Source organism: Eschscholzia californica, unplaced genomic scaffold (genome assembly GCF_041429995.1).
Source record: "Eschscholzia californica isolate CP2 unplaced genomic scaffold, dmEscCali1.0.p SCAF_5, whole genome shotgun sequence".
NCBI classification, from domain to species: domain Eukaryota; kingdom Viridiplantae; phylum Streptophyta; class Magnoliopsida; order Ranunculales; family Papaveraceae; genus Eschscholzia; species Eschscholzia californica.
The window spans coordinates 6065012-6085172 of record NW_028238472.1 but is presented as its reverse complement, the minus strand read 5'-3'; the positions used below and the strand labels follow the sequence as shown (position 1 = coordinate 6085172).

Below are 20161 nucleotides of genomic sequence, written 5' to 3'. Positions count from 1 at the left end.
TAATTACATTAATTTGTTATCACTTCACAAATCTTGTAGGTTAATTGTAGTGAGGTTTCAAGACGAACCATGGATAATGGATTACCTAATTTTTGTAAAAGAATATTAAATCTAGACCATCTTAATAGTAGATTTTCTTTTTGTTGTTGAAAGTAGACTGCCTATGTACTATCAATTTTTTTAAAATATGTACTATCAATTTGAGTTTTGAGGTCTTGAAATTTGAAAATACACATCACTGAGGAATAAATAGACGGTGAGATTGTTGGAAGGGGACCGAGAAACCTTTGGTCCAATAGTGTTTGTGAGAAAATTTTGCTTGAACCTTTTGCAATGCTTGTAAAACAAGTAATAACCACCAAAAGGAAAAGGCAAGAACTAGTATGTGTACAACTTCAAAAGGTATACTCAATCCGCCTCCTGAGACTCCCACTTGAACCGCATGTGAGAGAACACAAGAGTTTCTCTCCGTTCAAGTGGGAAACCCAAGAAGTGGGTTGTGTAGCCTTGTCGGTACAACTTTGGCTAACTTTAAGCATGAAGAAATCTAGACCAAGTGCCTCTTAGACCACCTATCTGTCTCTTACTCTCTATTTTTAAAAGTCTAGAGATTTTCAAACATATTCTCCAAGAAATGAATGGTGAGACTCTTAGAAGCAGTGTAGGGATAAACGGAACTTAGATAAAGAAATTCGAGAGTTTCACAATCTCTATTATTTTAGAGACTACATTAACCATTATGATGATACTTACATATTCATAAATCCTTCCAAATATAGAGCACCCAAAGTCTATTTTTCTCTAAACTTACTAAAATAGTCATTCAAACAAAAAGTAAGCTACGAGTTACCAAAAAAACTGTAATATTAATGTTGGTCACTATCATGATCCAAATATGACAAAACAAAAAAAGTTGTTCTTGTTAACATGCAAATATAAATAAGGGGACCAATAAGTGTATTATGTGTAACTACCACCGTAGCATCCGTGCACACGGCCTATTCATTTATAAAAGTATTTAATTTTAGAGTACAAAATATTAATAAAAGGAGAAAGTATTTAATTTTATATCCGTATATAAATTCTTCCAACAATTTTTCACTCTTTCTCCATTTCATTTATATTTCTCTATCGATTTAGAGTACCATCTAAATTGGATCTAAAGTATTTAATTTTATATTCCTATATAAATCAGTGTCACAATCTTGTATTGTTACATAAATTTTTCTTTTTAAATGTTATTTAGGATTACCTACACACTGTTTTTATGTCTGTTTTTCTAGCACTAGGTTACATTTTAAATTTAGAGGCTGCCTAGAGATTGAAATGTCTATCTAAAGGCCAAAATTTGCAAAGAAATAGAAAATAAGATTTGAACACTATAAAACAAAGAAAAGCAAATATAAGCCCAACTCAAGAACATGACATAGGTTCCCCAAGTATGCAATAGATTATAAAATCTACTATCTTACTAACTTGATAACAATTAGACTCAATGGGCCAATACGGCAATATCCATGCCAGGAATTTTTATCTTCATGGTTGAGTATCCTATCCAAATGCCTAGAGGCGCCTAAAGCCAAAAACACTTAATTACCTTTAATAATCCAAATTCAATGACAATGGATTCCACCTCCTATAAGAATCGAACCTGGGACCTGTGTGGGAGTTTATCTCAACACTATCGACCCATGGACAACCAAGTGTTGACACAAAGCATATATAGTCGGGGGCGGAACTAGGGGGTGGGAGTGGAGGGCAATTGCCCGCTCTCAAATTTAGTAAAGATTCCACTTCCATTGCCATGTTGGAGACCAAGCTTAAATCTCCTCCACTTCATCTTCCTTTTGAATTTTGGCCCTTATATTGACTTTCAACATTTAGCTTTTTAACGAAAAAGTTTGATTCTCAAAATTTGACTTTTAAGAATAGTTTTGACTCCCACTGAATTTTTATGTCCCGCCAATCCAAAGGACATAATTTGATCTATTAGATTTCACCTTTGCCCTTCTTAACAATATTTTCTGGTTCCGCCCCTGGATATAGTTGTTTAATGGTCAGGTCGTTTAGGGTTGGTTATGACGTAATGGTCACTCAAAAAAAAGATGGCAAAACAAGGCATGTTTTTTTTTTTTGGTTGAGATAAAAAAAACAAAGGCATGGTTGGTCATACAATTGAGTTGTGTTTCTTGTCATGATCATTCCAAATGTTCCAAGTCTCAACGGTTGGCAATGTTGTCGTATGCACATGGTTCTAAATCATGAGATTTTACACAATTATTCGATCAACTATGAATGTTTAGATACAAATCAAGACACACTGATAAGTGGTAGTTTTATTTTGTCTGGAAAAATTACATGGTACATGTTGGTGAAGCAGAAATCAGAAAAGATCAATAAATGCAGATAAATTAATGTGCAAATCAAGAAACAAAAGAACCATTTACACTAAAACACGGGTCTCATGAGGAAGGAAACAATATCCGCTAAAAGGACTACATTGTATTATATCGTAGCCGAAAATGAGAGGGAAAAGTAAGAAGAGTGCTTAGAGGACGTACCTTTGCTTGAAAGATACGATCCAACCGATACTTTTGCTGGTAAAAAGAAACTACAAACTCCTGAGAAAGCCACATTGACGTATTTATGGAAGAAAACATATGGGTAAACTAAAACAGAAGGATGTGGTTGACGAAAAAGCATTCGAGAATTTCTTGTTCTTCCTAGAATACGGGGATTAAACAAGATAAAAGAAATATATTAAACACTAAAAAGATAGAGCTTGAGAGAAAGAGATTCGTAGCAAAAAACCTTCGAATGAACCCGAAACATGTCTAGGTTTTCTATTAGGCGCATGGCATTTTGCAAAAAACATAGAACTCATGAAACAAATTTCTTGAAGAATTGAAGGAACACCTGAAGTAGTTGCATCATTTGTTCCTCAAACTTTCAAAGGCAGCATACTTGTTGGCCATCAATGATCTAGCAGTGATCTAATTGAAAATCTGCGAAATGGGTGCATGATCGATATGGGTTATGTAGTGAGACATATTTTATGCAATTATATGATATGTATGTATGTATCTGTAATACTTACTATAGAATATTGATCTCGAAGACTAAGCCGATGGGAGGATATCCAAGGCAACTTCCTTGAGGGATGGCATCACTTTCTGCTGGTTTAAACAGATGAACTTACCATTTATTTTCCTTAGAACTTTCCATGGTCCTGGATAGCACCTTCATGAACAAATTCAAGAAGACTTGTCTTAGTGATACTTTTACGAGCTTTCTACTACTCACACTAAATTAAAATCGGAAGTCATAGGAAGAATTCTGAGATTTGTTTGAGATCTAAACAAACCTGAAAAGTGTTCCTCCATTTCGCCCTTTAAAATTGTGAATGTAATAAACAGTCTCCATCTTGGGTAAGAAGGTCTTTGTAAGTGCTCCCAGCTTCGGGTAAAAGAATGGTGGATAATCTTGAGTTGTGTTAAGTGATGTAACGAAAGAAAATAGCCATTCACTATATCAAAACACTTCAAGACTACTAGTCTACTACAAAGTACGAAATTGACTAGATATAGGCGAAGGATACATCCACTTCTTATACGATCAAGTTCTCCATTGAATATAATCATTTTACGAGAAGTATTTTCAACTGCTTCTTTGTAAAGCTCTTCTACCACAAGCATTTCTGAATGACAAAACAAAAGTCAAACCATCATAAAACGACAACTGAAATGAGGAGTATGATAGAGTTTTCAGAAGTCGGAACTACCATTGACATTAAAATACGGATATGCAACTAAGAATGTTTCGTCCTCTGGTTTGACTCGGTCTGCCATTTTGACCTTAGAAACGAAACCAAAATCTTCAAAAAAAGATGGTTTTGTTAGATAATCCAGCTTAAATGAAGCTCCTCCAAATGCAATTTTTCTCGCGAACTCCACTTCGTTTGCCTCCGGAAAAAACTGAAATATATTTTACATAATGATATAAATATGGAAGCTACAAGTTGGGAGCAGAGGAGGTCGACAAAAAGCTCAACAATGAGCAAACTATACTACAGAATTGGAGATTATATTTATAAACATACGATTCTAGTTCTTGTCGCTTTATCTGGAGCTACAAAGCAGTCACAGAATTCTCGTATTAACTGCATACTTCCGGTCATTTCGTTTCCTCCTTCACCATCGCCTAAGACCAGTATAAATGTAAATCAATTTGATTTTAAACTCATAGTAGAACGGGGGTAAGAAATACAGCAACAACAAAGAAAAAAACCTGGTACTGAATCAAGTCCAGCAGTGGGAAATTCAATCTCCTGTTAGCAGATATTTCCTTGTCACAAACTATGGAATAGTTAATGGAAAACATATGAGAAAATGATTACAGTAAGGGAACAATGAGACAACCTTAGTAAAAAAATACTTGAATGAGATGATGTTGAGATGCATGGACGAAATGACAAACACTTTCGTGCAAGCCGAAGGCTCAAAAGAAATCATGCAAGAGGAATAACATCAAAATGTGGATGGACAGCAAATGAAAAAAGATTTGGCACGAGTAAGGAGGATATAACTCAAGAAGATTAAAGATAGAGGGGTAACAATAGAAGACAGTGACACTGTTTCGAGTAACTCCTCATAACTCACCATCAACTGTTTGTCATCGTTAAAAGCCAATTTAGTTGCTTCTTTCGCCTGTCAATAAAATCACAAATTCAAAGAAAACATTGGAAATGTTACATTGAAGTTCATGATTTAGTCAGTGTGCAATAGTTAAGCCTCAAAGTTTTATGCTTGTACGACTATATATGGAGTTACATTGACGTCAACAGAGCTGATAACCCAATTTTGAGCCGTAATGAATTAGTGTTACTATGAAGTAAAAGCAATAAAAACAAAAATATAGGCATGATCCATAACCTAGAACAAACACCTATGAACGTGACATCAAGATATGTCTCTAGATAAACTTCTAATTTGTTTAAGTATCTCGGAAAGTGTATTTAGCCCAAAAAGGAATATAAGAATTAACCCAATATGTAATGAGAGTAGAGGCTCAAATATTATACCGTGTTAAACATGCAGGCATCTAATTCAAAACCAACCCAATTGGTAGAGAGGCCTTAAATATAATATTCATGGTTATTACACGTCCGCCAATTAATCAGTGCGATATCCATCAAGAGGGGTGGATAACCACTTTGCTTTATCTTACTATATTTTTACTAATCCTTCCATTATCAAAATTTAAAATAGAGGTTTACCTGTTCAATAAGCTCCGAATAATCTTCAGGAAATGTCACATTGAATCCTAGAAGAGTACTATCATCACTTGAAACTGACCGAGTAACAAACTGGCTTTTGTACCTTTTAGACGTTGAGTATCTTCTTCTGCAACTATTACTTCTGCTTTTCGACGTACAAAAGCTTGATCTATTTATAACCTGTTAACAAAATCATCCATCGGCATAACCAGTTCAATACAGATGTGAGAATAGACCCAAATGGAAAAAGGTACTCCAATAACCAAGAATGTAATATCTAGCTACTCTCCGCTCAGTGCCCGTTTATTCTGAGTTGGATGACCACAAACTTAACATGGCCACACCTGATAGGTCCAACAACCAAACATGCTCCACATCACCCAATAAAATAACATGTGTTAGGCTCAAAGAACGTCATACGTGAGGGATCGTGTGAGAATAATCCCATATGGAATGGGAAAAGAGTACTCTGGTAACGGGTAACCAAGAATATAATATCTAGGTCCTTTGTGCTTATTGTCATTTAATTTTTGAGTTGGATGATAACAAACTTAACAATGGGTATACTGAATTTAGCAATAGAAACATAATTAAAGATTTAAAGTAACTATTTAGAATTTAAGATGACACTCAAAATAAAGTAAATTTCTGGAGACTCAAATATGATATTATTCTATTGCTGAATAGTTAATTAACAGATAACAAACTAGCATCAAATCAATGACAATACTAATAATTCAATCATTCTTAGATTTCTCAAACTAAAAAGGTATTCCTACTAAAAAAAATCAAGTTCAATTAAGTTTAGAATTTGAAGAAAGTGTTGAGTGAAGAATACCAAATTATCTGATGAGATGGGGAGAGTTTATTTAATACCTGATGAGGGAGAGTAGAGATTGCATGAGGAACCCTAGAAATGGTTGAACTTTCCATCAACCGCATTTTCTAGTTTCTGTTTTTCTTCTTACTCGTTTGCTCCAAGATTGAGGAATAAAAGCAAACAACAAAGTAAAGATGGGATGCTTAATGTCACCACTCACCACCCATTTTACATATTCTAAGCGACTAACTATTGTTACACTTCGTTAACACCACGTATAGATATTAGTGGTGGATGTTATCGGGAAATAAAAAAAAAAATCGGAGAATAAAATATTAAAACGTGGAAAACCAAAAATCTTCCCCCAAACAAACCCTCTATTTTATGTCGCCGCATAATCGTCGGTCGAAAAAACTCGTCGAGATCTTATCTTCTCTCTCTTCTTTCTCCCTACTCTCTATCATCTCTACCTCTATCTCCGACGAAGGGGCTTCTACCTCTATCTCCGACGAAGGGGAGGAGCCCCTTCGTCGGTGCTCGTCTGGTTTCAAAACCAGACAAGATCTGGTCTCCTCTGGATTTTCAGACGATACCAAATCTCGACGGAGTTGATGGTGGTAGTGGGAAAGGAAGAAGAGAAAAGAAGTTGAAAAGAATTAGGGTTTGGTTGTTTGTAGGAAACAAAAAGTTCAAAATTAATTTTGTTTCCGCACAAAACTTCGCACCCTGGAAATTATTTTTTCCCCGTAACACCGGCCTAAGAGCATCTCCAATGGGACACTCTAACAAACACTCTAAAAGTCCTAGTTGTCAAGGGCCAAGAGAGATTCTCTTTCCTAAATGTCAATATAGAGACACTCTAATTTTTGTTGGTCTCCAATGGAGATCTCTAAAGTGTCTACACTTAATATACATGTCCTTTTTCAATTCAATAGATAAAAAGTAGTTGAAAAGCAAGATTTTCTATTGGTTGAAATTTAAAAGTAACACTTAGAGAGTCTCAAGTAGACACTCTCATTTTAGAGTTTCTCTCTCTAGACACTCTATAATAAATGTGTCCACCTCATATTAGAGTGTCTAATAAAGTGTTCCATTGGAGATGACTTTTTATCAAAAACTCCAAAAAATCTATGTGGCACTCTAAGTGTTAGAGATTGAGTGTCCCATTGGAGATGCTCTAATTATATCATTTATTGAGACACTAGGGTGTATCCCGTGTCCTAGGGCACAAATAGTTGTATCAATCGAATTTGACAAAATTTTAACCCTGTGCTTCTATAAGCGCCCCATAGTATTGCTCTAGGCGCTCTCCCCAAATATGAGACCTGACTTTTCATATATATCATTGTTATATTTTGGAAATCCTAACTTCCTGATTTTCTGGGTTAATTATATCTTTCATTTTCTTTTTTCTTAAATTAGTCATTTTATTTCTAAGAAGAACACGGTTGTTTTTTTTTAAGAGATTATTTTATTTCTAAGAAAGACTATATTTAATTCAACAAAAAAAAAAATGAAAGACTATATTTTAAATAGGTCTTTGGTATAGGAAGAACGATATCTGGTATATGTAGTGCGTTAAAAAGGTCTGTTTATGTATTTTCTCTTCTTTTACCAAATTAGCATAAGGAGAGCGTTATAAGTCATATGATAAATAATGTTAATATATGAGGACTTGGATAAAAATTAACGATAAATCTAATATTCTACTTACTTATAGTTTTGGATCACTACTATCAACATCACCGTTAGTGTTAAAAAGCTTGCAAAATACATTTATTTATTGCCTCCATTTACAAGCTTTTAATGATGCCTCAAGATCTCACAAATGAGGAACCACCATTAACGAAGGAGGCAAGCTACATCATGAAAAAGAGTCTTTTGACTTAAACGAAGACATCGACTTAAACGAGGACATCGACTTAAACGAGGACATCGACTTAAACAAAGACATATAAAATGAAGCTAATATGTCTCAAGTAAATAAAAATCTTTTTCTTGTCTTCCTCTATGGTTGAACAAATATTTTTAAGGTTTTAGGTTGTTTTTGTTCCAGTAAAGAATTTTCGGTTGGGTCGAATAAAAAAGACACCAATTTTCGGCCGACTCGGCTGAAATTTGTATGTTTTTTTCACCCGCTCTGGACGAAATTTGTTGAACTCTTCAGTGGTTCTGAATGGAAATTTCACTATTTTCATTCATAAGTTTTTGTTTATGCTAAGCGAAACCTTCCAAAGTTACTGTAATCAATGTTAAACCCCTAAAAATCAATGGAGAAATCAAGCAATAACAAGAGGTATGAATAGTTCTATGGAGCTGAGTGTTGTGTTAGTAATTTAGGGTTAGGGTTTCCATCTCCATCTCTCTCTCTCTCTCTCTCTCTCTCTCTCTCTCTCTCACTTTGATCCAAACGAACAGATTCAGGGGTTTCTAACTCTTTTGGTCGAATAGGTTTCAAGGGTTTCTCTTTTGAGTTGTGATCGGACATAGTTTTAGGGAGGACTAATGTTTAATTTTGTGATATTTTGAGAAATAGTGTTTATCTCTCCCTAACCTAAAAGGCTTGATCTCCCTATCTAATGCACTGCCTTTACTAAACGTTGTTCTTCCTATACCAAAGACCATTAAATTTTGGGAAGGACTTCCAGACAATATCAACATTTTTCCCTTCTGTTTTATGATATAGATAATTCATTTTATTCTAATAGAAAGCTAGCTAGATTGCTAAGCTCAATTCATTGATACACAGATCTTGTAATCTGGTTTATTTAAACAAATGACATACTTGATGTCCTTTTATCCAATCTTAGGAATCAAGGCGACGGTTTGTTGAGCGTCATAGTTAACAAACACCCAAACGCGGTTGCGAGAGAACTCCTTAGTCACTTTTTTATCTTTCGGTATTATAATGGCCTTTACTCCTGGACGACTTTTCTCTATGATTGCTTTTGCTTGGGCTCCTGGCATTCCCACTACTTCTGGCCAATTAAACGGAGCTGCATTAACAATCAATTAATCAGTAAGATTCAACATCTAGTTTTTCGAGTAAAGGAATGTATGCTTTATTACTGAACTAAATTGGACTTTTTACAAAAAAAAAGAATTTGAGATTAGCCGCCACAGATTTACATCAAAAGAAATTAAAGCTTTGTAGATATCAAATTTGTACAATATTTTTCGTTGCCAAATCACATAACTCAATTACTAGAGTTGAATCGCCAAGATCGTAGTCATATCAGTGAAATATTATATTTATCCATCAAATTATAGTGAAGATGATTGTTTTCACATATTACACAAACATGTTAATTGCCCAAAGAAGTGGGTCAAGCCGAGTCCATTGTGTTAAAATACATGGCATGAGAAATGGATTGAATCTACACCGTCCATTCCAAGCTTGGATTAGTCCCTTCGTTATAAAAAATGGAGGAATAAAACTAATACAACAAGACATTTAGTAGAAAATTTAGAGAGCTTACCAGTGTAAACCATGTTTGCTTTTTTTTTTCTTATCTTCTTCTAATGAGAAATTGTTGAATGGTTTTATTCTATTCTTTGTGGGTTTTTATAGCCCTACCACCAACATTGTAGATACCATCGAAATCTATAAAAATAATGAAATATTTCTTGGACAATCTCAAAGTATTGATTATAGAAATAAAAAAAATCAATAAAGATTTCTTAACTAATAATGCATATCTTAACCCGATTGAGTAACTGATTACACTGAGTCTATAAATTTTAGTAAAAACAAATTAATATATTTCTTATTAAATAAGATAATCTTTTTGTTATTTCATTTAAAACTAAATGTTTTATTTAGAAGAGAAAACAATCTTAAAAATCATTCTCTCAATGCATCCCATTATTAGGGTATGTCTGGAACGGTAGATTCTAATAGTATCTCCAGTGTCTGACAGTCTGACTCTAAAATTCTGTAAGTCTTATGTGTCAAATTTTAATAATATTATTACTAATTAGTTTTATCTTTTGTTGGCAAACTAGAGAGCTTCTAAATTCTTTGTGTCTCCAATGAAAATCTCTAAAATTACTTTATTTACTTATTTGACATAACTATTTTCATAGATAAATATCATTAGTTATTCTAGAGTTTTCAAAAAAGAATGTTTTTTTAGTTTAAATATTAAAAATGTTTAGACCATAACAGATATCTTACGAAACATAGTGTTCTTCTATTAAGATTCACTAGGTTTTGCATTGAAAAGAAAAAATACAAAAAAAAAACCTCTAACATTTCATGTGGCACTCAAAATATCTAAAATTGGGTGTTACATTAGAGATGCCCTAACATGTACTTCTATTTCTCACGAAAGAATATCTTCCCGAAAATACGAAACGAAATAAAGTACATTTAATCATTGAAGACGTCTAAATATCAAGGTGAACCCATATTCGAGATGAAATCTCTTCGATTCTACTTTGTACAAACTGAGAGAAGGAAATTTCTTTAAAATGTCTCTGGTAAAGAATTAATCGTGCAAAGAAGAGATTAGAGTTCTAATCTAATTCGTATACCTTTTTATACTGTAAATAATATTGCAAATTCTTTAGGTGCAATCAAAATTCATAAGAAAAAAAAAGAAAAAAAAGTTCAGCACCTTCACTTCCATAGCTAAGCGGGTTCAAGAACAACTAATAAAGAAGACAGTTTGTGTGAGGAGTCTATGAAATAATTGCATGCCAAAAGAATTTGAGAAAGAAGAGAAAAAACAAAAGAAAACATTCTCAAATGTCAAGAAATGAAACAAGACTATACTACCAATTGTAATTATTGGTGCACTCACCAGTGAAGATGAAGGAACCTCATCCAAGCGAGAAAGGTTAAATGAAAAAGTGTCTCATCAAACTAGTTTATGTTATTTGTTACAAATTAGTGCATCATCTTTCTTAAATCTGACTTGGTCAGAGGTGGTTCTACATTTCAGGAAGTCTTTTCTATGTACTACGAATATTAGTTGTGTTGGTTTATTTAGTCAATTGGTTAACGGAGAAATAGTAGGAGTCAAATCCCTTAGTGGAGTAATAATAGGAGACAGTCCAGCTCACTTGAGCTATAAATAAGTGTCTTGCAGTCCTAGTCGATCAATCAATAATACAAGAGTTTGTTTTGTATTTCCTCTTATCTTCTTTGCTGATTAATATAGAGATAAGTTTTGTTAAACTTCAGCTTTTGTTTATTAAGTTCTGTTATAGTTCAGTTCTTAGTGTTTTGTTACATGGTATCAGAGCTTGTTGCCAACCAAGTGTTTGATAGTATTACCCAGTGAAGAAGGAATTTTGAGTTGTATTACTTGATCAGCCAAGATGAATGGAAGTAATGGTGGTTCTCAAATGACCATTGAGAAGCTTGTCGGTACCAATTACCAATATTGGCGACTATGTATGGAGGCTTACCTTCAAGGACAAGATTTGTGGGATCTTGTTTCCAGTGAGGAGATTATTCCAGATGATACTCCTAATCTTGGTGATGCAAGAAGAAAATGGAAGATAAAATGCGGGAAGGCCTTGTTTGCACTCAGAACTTCGATTAGTAAGGACTTTATTGATCATGTTCGTGACTTGGATTCTCCAAAGAAAATTTGGGATACTCTAGAAAGACTATTTACCCAGAAGAACACAATGCGGCTGCAATACCTTGAGAATGAGCTTGCTTCCCTCACCCAAGGTAATATGTCCATTTCTGATTACTTTCTAAAGGTTAAGAATGTGTGTGCAGAAATTTCTGAGTTGGACAGCGAAGAACCCATAAGTGATGCAAGGTTACGACGCTACTTAATTCGCGGTCTAAAGAAAGAATTCATGCCTTTTATTTCATCTATTCAAGGGTGGGTGAATCAACCGTCTATTGTTGAGTTAGAGAATCTTCTCTCCAACCAGGAAGCCTTGGTTAAACAAATGTTTGGGAAGACCTCCTTAGATGTTGAAGATGCATTGTTTGCCAAAGACAAAGGGAAGTTCAAAAGTGCTGGAAAATACACTTCAGGTACTAGTAAACTGAATAAAGCTGAAGTGGAGTCAACAAACAGCTCCAAGTTGATATGTTATAAATGCGGGAAGGTGGGACATATAAAGTTGAACTGTCGTGCAAGGGTTATTTGCAAAAGGTGCGGCAAACCAGGGCATATTAAACCAAATTGTCGTGTTAAGATTAGAGAATCAGAGGCAAATGTAGCACAAGAAACCAGTGATGTTGATGAACCAAAGTGGGATAATTGTTTTTCTATTGAGGTCATAAATGAACCAGAAAACATGGGTTCCATTATGCACCAAAATGGAACAAGTATCGATAAAATCAGCACAATAAATTACCAAAAGGACTGGATTGTTGATTCGGGTTGCTCACATCATGCTACTGGTGATGCTACACTACTTTCAGATCTTCGTCCTCATTCGAGAAAGCGAGTAATTGTTACAGCTGACAATTCATTACATCCTGTAATGAAAGAAGGTCAGTTCAATGTTAAGGCTACTGATTCAAATGTCGAAGGTCTTACTCTTGAAGATGTGTATCAAGTACCAGGGTTAAAGAAGAATCTCGCCTCAGTTTCGCAAATCACTGATTCAGGTAAGTATGTTTTATTTGGTCCAAATGATGTTCAAATTCTTGGAAATTTGAAGTGTGTTGATGGTGATGTTTTACTCACTGGAAAGAAGATAAATTCTCTGTACATCTTATCTGCTAGCGAAGCCTATGTGGAGAAGACAAGTAATAATACTAGTGCTTCACTTTGGCATGCCCGACTTGGGCATGTTGGTTATCAATTGCTGCAACAAATATCGAAGAATAGACTACTTGAAGGTGTTCCTTCATTTAAAACAGCACATCATGATGTGGTTTGTGCCGGTTGTCAATATGGCAAATCACATCATCTTCCATTTCAGAAATCAACTAATCGTGCATCATCTATGTTCGAACTTGTACATTCTGATCTCATGGGACCAACTAAAACACCAAGTTATAGTGGTTTCAGATATATGATGATTATTGTTGATGATTACTCACGCTATACTTGGGTGTATTTTTTGAAGAACAAGAGTGAAGCTCTCTTTAATTTTATGCAGTTCAAGAAGACTATAGAGAAGAAATTTGGGTCAGTTTTAAAGTGTTTGCGCACGGATAATGGGGGTGAATTTCAATCTCATGAGTTTACTAAATTTTGCGAGGATCATGGTATTCATCGCCAATTAACATGTCCAGATACCCCACAACAGAATGGAGTCGCTGAGCGCAAGTTGGCACACCTAACAACAATGACTTTATCTTGGCTACATGATAAAAATCTTCCCCGAGAGTTGTGGGCAGCAGCTATGAAGTGTGCTTGTCATGTGATCAACCGACTACCGCCATGGCCAGGTACATCAAAATCCCCTTTTGAGATGTTATATAGTACCAAACCTAATGTGAGTTACTTCAAAATATTTGGATCTCTTTGCTACGTACACATACCTAAACATAGTCGAACTAAGCTTGACCCAAAAGCAAGAAAATGTGTTTTTCTTGGTTACGATGATCACAGGAAAGGCTGGAGATGTATGGACCCTGATACTAAGAAGATAATTACATCTCGTGATGTTGTATTTGATGAAGTGTCTACTTTATATCAAACTCCTGCCCATGAAGAAACTTCTGATTATGTGCCACTTATTGAGTCAAATCTTGACTCGTTTCCTACACAAGTGGACTCCACTGAAAGGGGGAGATTAGATCCTCATTCACATGAAAATGCTGAACAGAGTGAAGTTACGGTACGGAGAACGTCAAGGCAAACAAGGTTGCCAAATCGTTTAAACGATTATGAAGTTCAATTAAATGAATGCACTATTACTTCTTGTTTTATGCTTGAAGACACATTTGATAATGAGCCTACATCATACCGTGAAGCTCAAGGAAATGCTGATTGGGAAGGTGCAATGAAAGACGAAATTGCAGCCCTCAAGAAGAACTCAACCTGGGATCTTGTACCTAAGCCAAAGCAAGTTGATCTTATTACATGTAAGTGGGTTTACAAGCTAAAGAAGGCAGCAGATGGGACCATTATAAGGCACAAAGCTCGCCTAGTTGCTCGTGGGTTTTCTAAACAGTATGGCCTTGATTACGAGGAAACCTTTAGTCCTGTTGCAAAGATGGTCACTGTTCGAACTATCATTTCCTTGGCTGCAAACAAAGGTTGGAAACTTTGGCAATTCGACGTAAAAAATGCATTTCTTTACGGTGAATTAGACCGTGATATATATATGGAACAACCACCTGGGTTTGCCTCTGAGAAGTTTCCTGATCATGTATGTCGACTAAAGAAGGCACTTTATGGTCTTAAACAAGCACCTCGTGCTTGGTATGGTAAGATAGCTGAGTACTTCTTATTTTGTGGTTTTTCCCCATCAAATTCAGATCCTAGTCTCTTTGTTAAGGTGAAAGATTCACTGTCCACAATGATTCTTCTTTACGTGGATGACATGATAATTGCAGGGGATGATAAATCTGAAATCTTACGCCTTCAAGATGATTTATCTACTCGTTTTGAAATGAAAAACTTGGGTGAAGCTAATTGCTTTCTTGGTTTAGAATTAGAAAAAGTAAATGGTTATTTTCTGTCCCAAAGAAGTTATGCTATAAAAATCTTGAAACGCTTTGGTATGGAAAACTCAAATCACACAACCACTCCCATGGATCCAGGGATGAAGCTACAAAAGAATGAAGGGAAATTCCTAAGTGATGTGACCGAGTATCGAAAACTTGTGGGGAGTTTGTTATACCTAACAATCACTCGCCCCGATATTACCTTTTCTGTGGGAATATTATCTCAATTTATGAATCAACCGTGTGTTGGTCATATGGCTGTGGCAAAACGGATACTACGGTATGTAAAAGGAAGTTTAAATTACGGATTATCCTATCAACCAAATGAAGGGTTTTCTCTACAAGGATATGTTGATGCTGATTGGGCTGGGGATGTAAATGATAGACGCTCAACCTCTGGTTATTGTTTCAGTATTGGTTCGGCAGTCATATCTTGGTGCAGCAAGAAACAAAATACAGTGGCATTATCAACAGCAGAAGCTGAATATGTTGCAGCCACACTAGCTACCCAAGAGTGTATCTGGCTCACCAAACTTTTCCAGGATGTTAATCAATGTTTCAATCTCCCTGTTCCCATCTATTGTGACAATGAAAGTGCAATTAAACTTGCTGGAAACCCAATGTTTCATGCTCGAACGAAACATATTGCTATCCACTATCACTTTGTTCGAGAGAAGGTACTCAATCAGGAAATCGAGTTACATTCAGTACGCACAAATGAACAACTTGCAGACGGCTTCACAAAGGCACTCTCTAAGGCTAAGTTTGAGGAGTTTCGAGCAGCACTTGGTCTAATTGATAGAGAAAATGCACTAAGGGGGAGTGTTACAAATTAGTGCATCATCTTTCTTAAATCTGACTTGGTCAGAGGTGGTTCTACATTTCAGGAAGTCTTTTCTATGTACTACGAATATTAGTTGTGTTGGTTTATTTAGTCAATTGGTTAACGGAGAAATAGTAGGAGTCAAATCCCTTAGTGGAGTAATAATAGGAGACAGTCCAGCTCACTTGAGCTATAAATAAGTGTCTTGCAGTCCTAGTCGATCAATCAATAATACAAGAGTTTGTTTTGTATTTCCTCTTATCTTCTTTGCTGATTAATATAGAGATAAGTTTTGTTAAACTTCAGCTTTTGTTTATTAAGTTCTGTTATAGTTCAGTTCTTAGTGTTTTGTTACATTATTTGTATTTCCATGAAAGTTTATTTAGATCAAACTAGTTTTTCTCTTGGTAATATTTCATTTCTTACACATCATGGTCATGTATAGATTTTGTGTCTAGGGTTTCATATTTCTTACTGTAATCTTTTATGTTGTGTGTTGATGTAAAATGATTTGGTTTAGGGGAAACTACAGTATGATCCGAATTTGATTTAGTTTGAGGTTTAAAGATCCAATCTTTTAAGTTAATTCTCTTCCCCACAAATCTGTTTCAATTGATGGTCTTTAGGGATTAATTCATCTCCAAAGCCTAGAACCATCTTCACCAGGATGTCTTGAAAATAAATTCAAACTTTTTAATATGGTGGAAAGACTGAAACTTAACCATCCTGTCTGATTGTTTTCTTCAGACAAAGGTGACAGTGACTCCCTAAACCCTACTCCCAAGTGTACTTCCTCTCACATGAGGAAGGCTATTTTGGTCTTTTCACAGTTTTTGTCAGATTGAAAAGATCAAAATACCCTCCCATGTGAAGGGGAGTACACTTGCGAGTATGATTAGGGAGTCCCCAAATCATTTTTGTTCTTCAGAAGGATTAGATGACGAGGACTTAGTGATTCCCTACTACACCAATCACTCTAGTACGTGTTACGAGTAGCGATGTGCGGTAAGCTACCATGTGATCGAGTACATTAGGGGTATACGTCCGTCATTAATCAGCCTGATATCCATCAAGAGGGATGGATAACCACTTTGCTTTATCTTACTATATTTTAAATAATCCTTCAATTATCAAAATTTAAAATAGATGTTTACCTGTTCAATAAGCTCGGAATAATCTTCAGGAAATGTCACATTGAGCCCTAGAAGAGTACTATCATCACTTGAAACTGACCGGGTAACAAACTGGTTTTTGTACCTTTTAGACGTTGAGTATCTTCTTCTGCAACTATTACTTCTACTTTTCGACGTACGAAAGCTTGATCGATTTATAACCTATTAAAAAAATCATCCATCGGCATAACCAGTTCAATCCAGATGTGAGAATAGACCCACATGAAAAAAGGTACTCCAATAACCAAGAATGTGACATCTAGCTACTCTCCGCTCAGTGCCCGTTTATTCTGAGTTGGATGACCACAAACTTAACATGGAAGCACAACTAGACTCACACCTGATAGGTCCAACAATCAAACATGCTCCACATCACCAATAAAATAACATGTGTTAGGCTCAAAGAACGTCATACGTGAGGGATCGTGTGAGAATAATCCCATATGGAATGGGAAAAGAGTACTCTGGTAACGGGTAACCAAGAATATAATATCTAGGTCCTTTGTGCTTACTGTCATTTAATTTTGAGTTAGGAAGATAACAAACTTAACAATGGGTATAATGAATTTAGCAATAGAAACATAATTAAAGATTTAAAGTAACTATTTAGAATTTAAGATGACACTCAAAATAAAGTAAATTTCTGGAGACTCAAATATGATATTATTCTTCTCTCTGGAACAAATTCTATTGCTGAATAATTAATTAACAGATAACAGACTAGCATCACATCAATGACAATTAAGTTTAGAATTTGAGAAATATTATTCTTAGATTTCTCAAACTAAAAAAAATCAAGTTCAATTAAGTTTAGAATTTGAAGAAAGTGTTGAGTGAAGAATACCAAATTATCTGATGAGATGAGGGGAGTTTATTTAATACCTGATGAGGGAGAGTAGAGATCGCATTAGGAGCCCTAGAAATGGTTGAACTTTCCATCAACCGCATTTTCTAGTTTCTGTTTTTCTTCTCACCCGTTTGCTCCAAGATTGAGGAATAAAAGTAAAGATGGAAGTAAAGATGGGGAGAACACAATATTTTATTTGTTTTATTTCATCCTGGTCCCAGTTTTAGCAAAAACAATAATACAGTCAATTCAATTTTTTTTTAATAAAATACAAAAGCCTAAAGTTTTTAGTTAAGATATTCACTTGATGGATATTCGAATCCTCTAAAGATGTGCTGAATTTCGCAAGGTAGTACTAGTTTCTTTGTTAATGATTTCAAGTTTCAACAACTGCTTCAACTAATAGCAACTACAAGGTTTTTTTGGTCTTCAGGATCTCTTATTTGGTCTTCAGGATTTCTTATTTGGTTTGGTTGGTCTTCAGGATCTCTTATTTAGGTGGTCTTCAGGATCTTAATTTGTAAAGGATTGAGTAATCGAGGTTATTACGAAATTCTCACTAATGGATACTAACAATACACAAGCGACTTTAGATGAGGAGGGTTTTCTTGCGGAATTGGCTGCCTTATCCACAGAAGATCCAGAAATTCATACTATTCAGGGAACACAAGATGATGTACTAGTTTTTGATCATAAGCATCACTGTGTGATTAAGGTACTCTCTTACAAAACATTCTCATCTGAGTTATTGGATAGGAAATTGAAGAATGTCTGGAATCTGCCATTCCAGTATGTGCTGTCGGAATTAAAACCCAACTTATTTTTGGCGAAAATCTCCACTCTCGGAGAAATGAGGTTAGTATTATCTAAAGCACCTTGGATCATAAAAGATGATATTTTCTTGGTTGAACAATGCACTAGCCAAAAATCTCCAATTGATCATAAGTTCGAAACAGCTTGGTTCAACATCCAATTCCATGATCTCCCTCATACCTATTTGACAGCAAAAACTATTAATCTTCTAGCTAGTGGGATTGGTCCATATATTCCGGCGAAAGAGGAGGAAGTTCTAAAATGGTCTTCATATGGTCGTTCAAGAGTCGAAGTCTCCATCATCAACCCTCTTCCGAAAATGGTTAGATTACAGACGACTGAGGGTAACTATATTCAAAGTTCACTACGCTTCGAACGGATTGGTAGATTCTGTTTCTATTGTGGGTTATTGGGTCACTCTTTGAGTTTTGTCCACAAAGGCTAAAACTACTTGAATTGCAAGATAAAGCTTTATCTCATCAACAGTTAGATATGGTAAAGGAGAAAGCTAAGCCAAAATACCCAGAAAATTTTAAAGTTCTACAGAGATGGGAAAAACAAGGAGGACGACAATTACCGGAAGAGAGTCAGGTCTACCCTCCGAAACAAGATTCCGGTACACCGGAAGGTTCGTCGGCACAGGGCAACCGAGAAGCCTCCAATGGCGAGTGGGAGACAAACCGGGAAAAGGTAACGGTTACACAAGAGCTAGGACCAATTTCCATTAATGAATCCAATGGTATTCCTAGCCCACAATTAAGAGGCCAGGTGGAGAAAAGTAACCGTTACAGGAAGTTCAAACAGGGGGGGTCCTACTACTATTTCGACCACTACTCTGGCTCTTAATAATCAGCAAAACATGGAGGCAATTAATTCTCAAAGCATGGAAGGAGTGGAACGGGTTAGGAGTTCCCTGAAACGGTTGGCTAGAGGTAATACACAAGGTCATAATTATTACACAAAAATTCCTCGTTCCGATTCTTCGGAACCAAGTATTATGAGGGTCGTGGCGGCTGCTCCCCAAGAGCCGCAAGGCCAATGTTAGTCCTTTCCTGGAATTGTCGTGGGTTGGGGAACCCCGCGACTATATTCACTTTAAAACAGTTCCTCCGGTCAGTAAAACCTGATATTTTATTTCTGGCTGAAACAAGAATTGGTAATGAAACTGCAATTCCAAACCTAGAACAATTTAATCTTCCTCATAAAGTTGTGGTTCCGGCAATGGGAAGAAGTGGTGGATTACTTTTATTCTGGTCAAACATGGTAAAATTAACTATCACTAGTCAATCACCCAACTTAATTCACGGTGAGGTGGGAAATCATATTGATGGCCGTAAGTGGGAGTTACTTTGTATTTATGGGCCTCCAAGGGTGGTCGATCGTGGTGCTTTTTGGAATTCTGTGCAGGATGTGTTAGGGCAACTAGTTAATCCGTATGTTTGTTTAGGGGATTTCAATGCAATTACATCAATATCGGAAAAATTTGGAGGGTCTCGTTACACACCATTCTCGGCCCAATTCTCTACCTTTTTAAATGAATCCGGGCTTATTGATTTGGGCTTTAATGGGCCTGCCTATACGTGGTCCAACAACAGAAACTTCGGAAATCTAGTAAGGGAAAGACTGGACAGAGTGGTGGCTTCTGCTGATTGGGTGGGAGCTTTCCCAAATGCTGGAGTGTTTCATCTCCCTCGCTACAATAGTGGTCATTGTCCAATTTTGCTTAAAACAGAAATACAAGGTTCAGTTGCTAGAACTACAAACAAATTTGAAGCTTTTTGGATCAAAAATAAAGGGTATAAACCAAAACTT

At 35.7% G+C, this 20161-nt stretch overlaps 1 protein-coding gene and 1 long non-coding RNA gene across 10 annotated transcripts in view; both read right to left on the bottom strand.

Moving 5' to 3' along the window:
* Positions 1-2318: 2318 nt before the first annotated feature.
* Positions 2319-20161, bottom strand: part of LOC147536572 (LOW PSII ACCUMULATION protein (DUF1995)) — a 32737-nt gene continuing 14894 nt past the window's right edge. The window contains exons 1-11 of one of the 8 annotated variants that reach the window (XR_015225128.1): positions 6152-6311; positions 5276-5455; positions 4659-4706; positions 4288-4327; positions 4100-4200; positions 3782-3974; positions 3599-3697; positions 3365-3482; positions 3098-3240; positions 2917-3005; positions 2319-2621 (exon numbers count right to left, since the gene is read on the bottom strand). Coding sequence is in view for 4 of the 8 variants with exons in the window: in XM_086640020.1 (XP_086496146.1) it covers positions 3120-3240; positions 3365-3482; positions 3599-3697; positions 3782-3974; positions 4100-4200; positions 4288-4327; positions 4659-4706; positions 5276-5455; positions 6152-6217 (966 nt within the window). In the remaining 4 variants the exon portion in view is untranslated. Of the gene's footprint in view, positions 2622-2732; positions 3006-3097; positions 3241-3364; positions 3483-3598; positions 3698-3781; positions 3975-4099; positions 4201-4287; positions 4328-4658; positions 4707-5275; positions 5456-6151; positions 6356-20161 lie in introns of those variants that run through there. The other 7 variants (XR_015225127.1, XR_015225130.1, XR_015225129.1 and 4 more) reach the window with 7 other exon arrangements.
* LOC147536573 (uncharacterized) lies at positions 8769-17692 on the bottom strand. Of its 2 annotated transcripts, none has more exons than XR_015225131.1 (3): positions 17572-17692; positions 16672-16851; positions 8769-9091 (listed from the first exon to the last, which is right to left on the bottom strand). It is a non-coding gene; the product is annotated as an uncharacterized LOC147536573 (long non-coding RNA). The 2 variants fall into 2 exon arrangements; XR_015225132.1 differs by lacking the exon at positions 8769-9091 and adding an exon at positions 10901-11030 and having other exon boundaries at positions 15873-16851.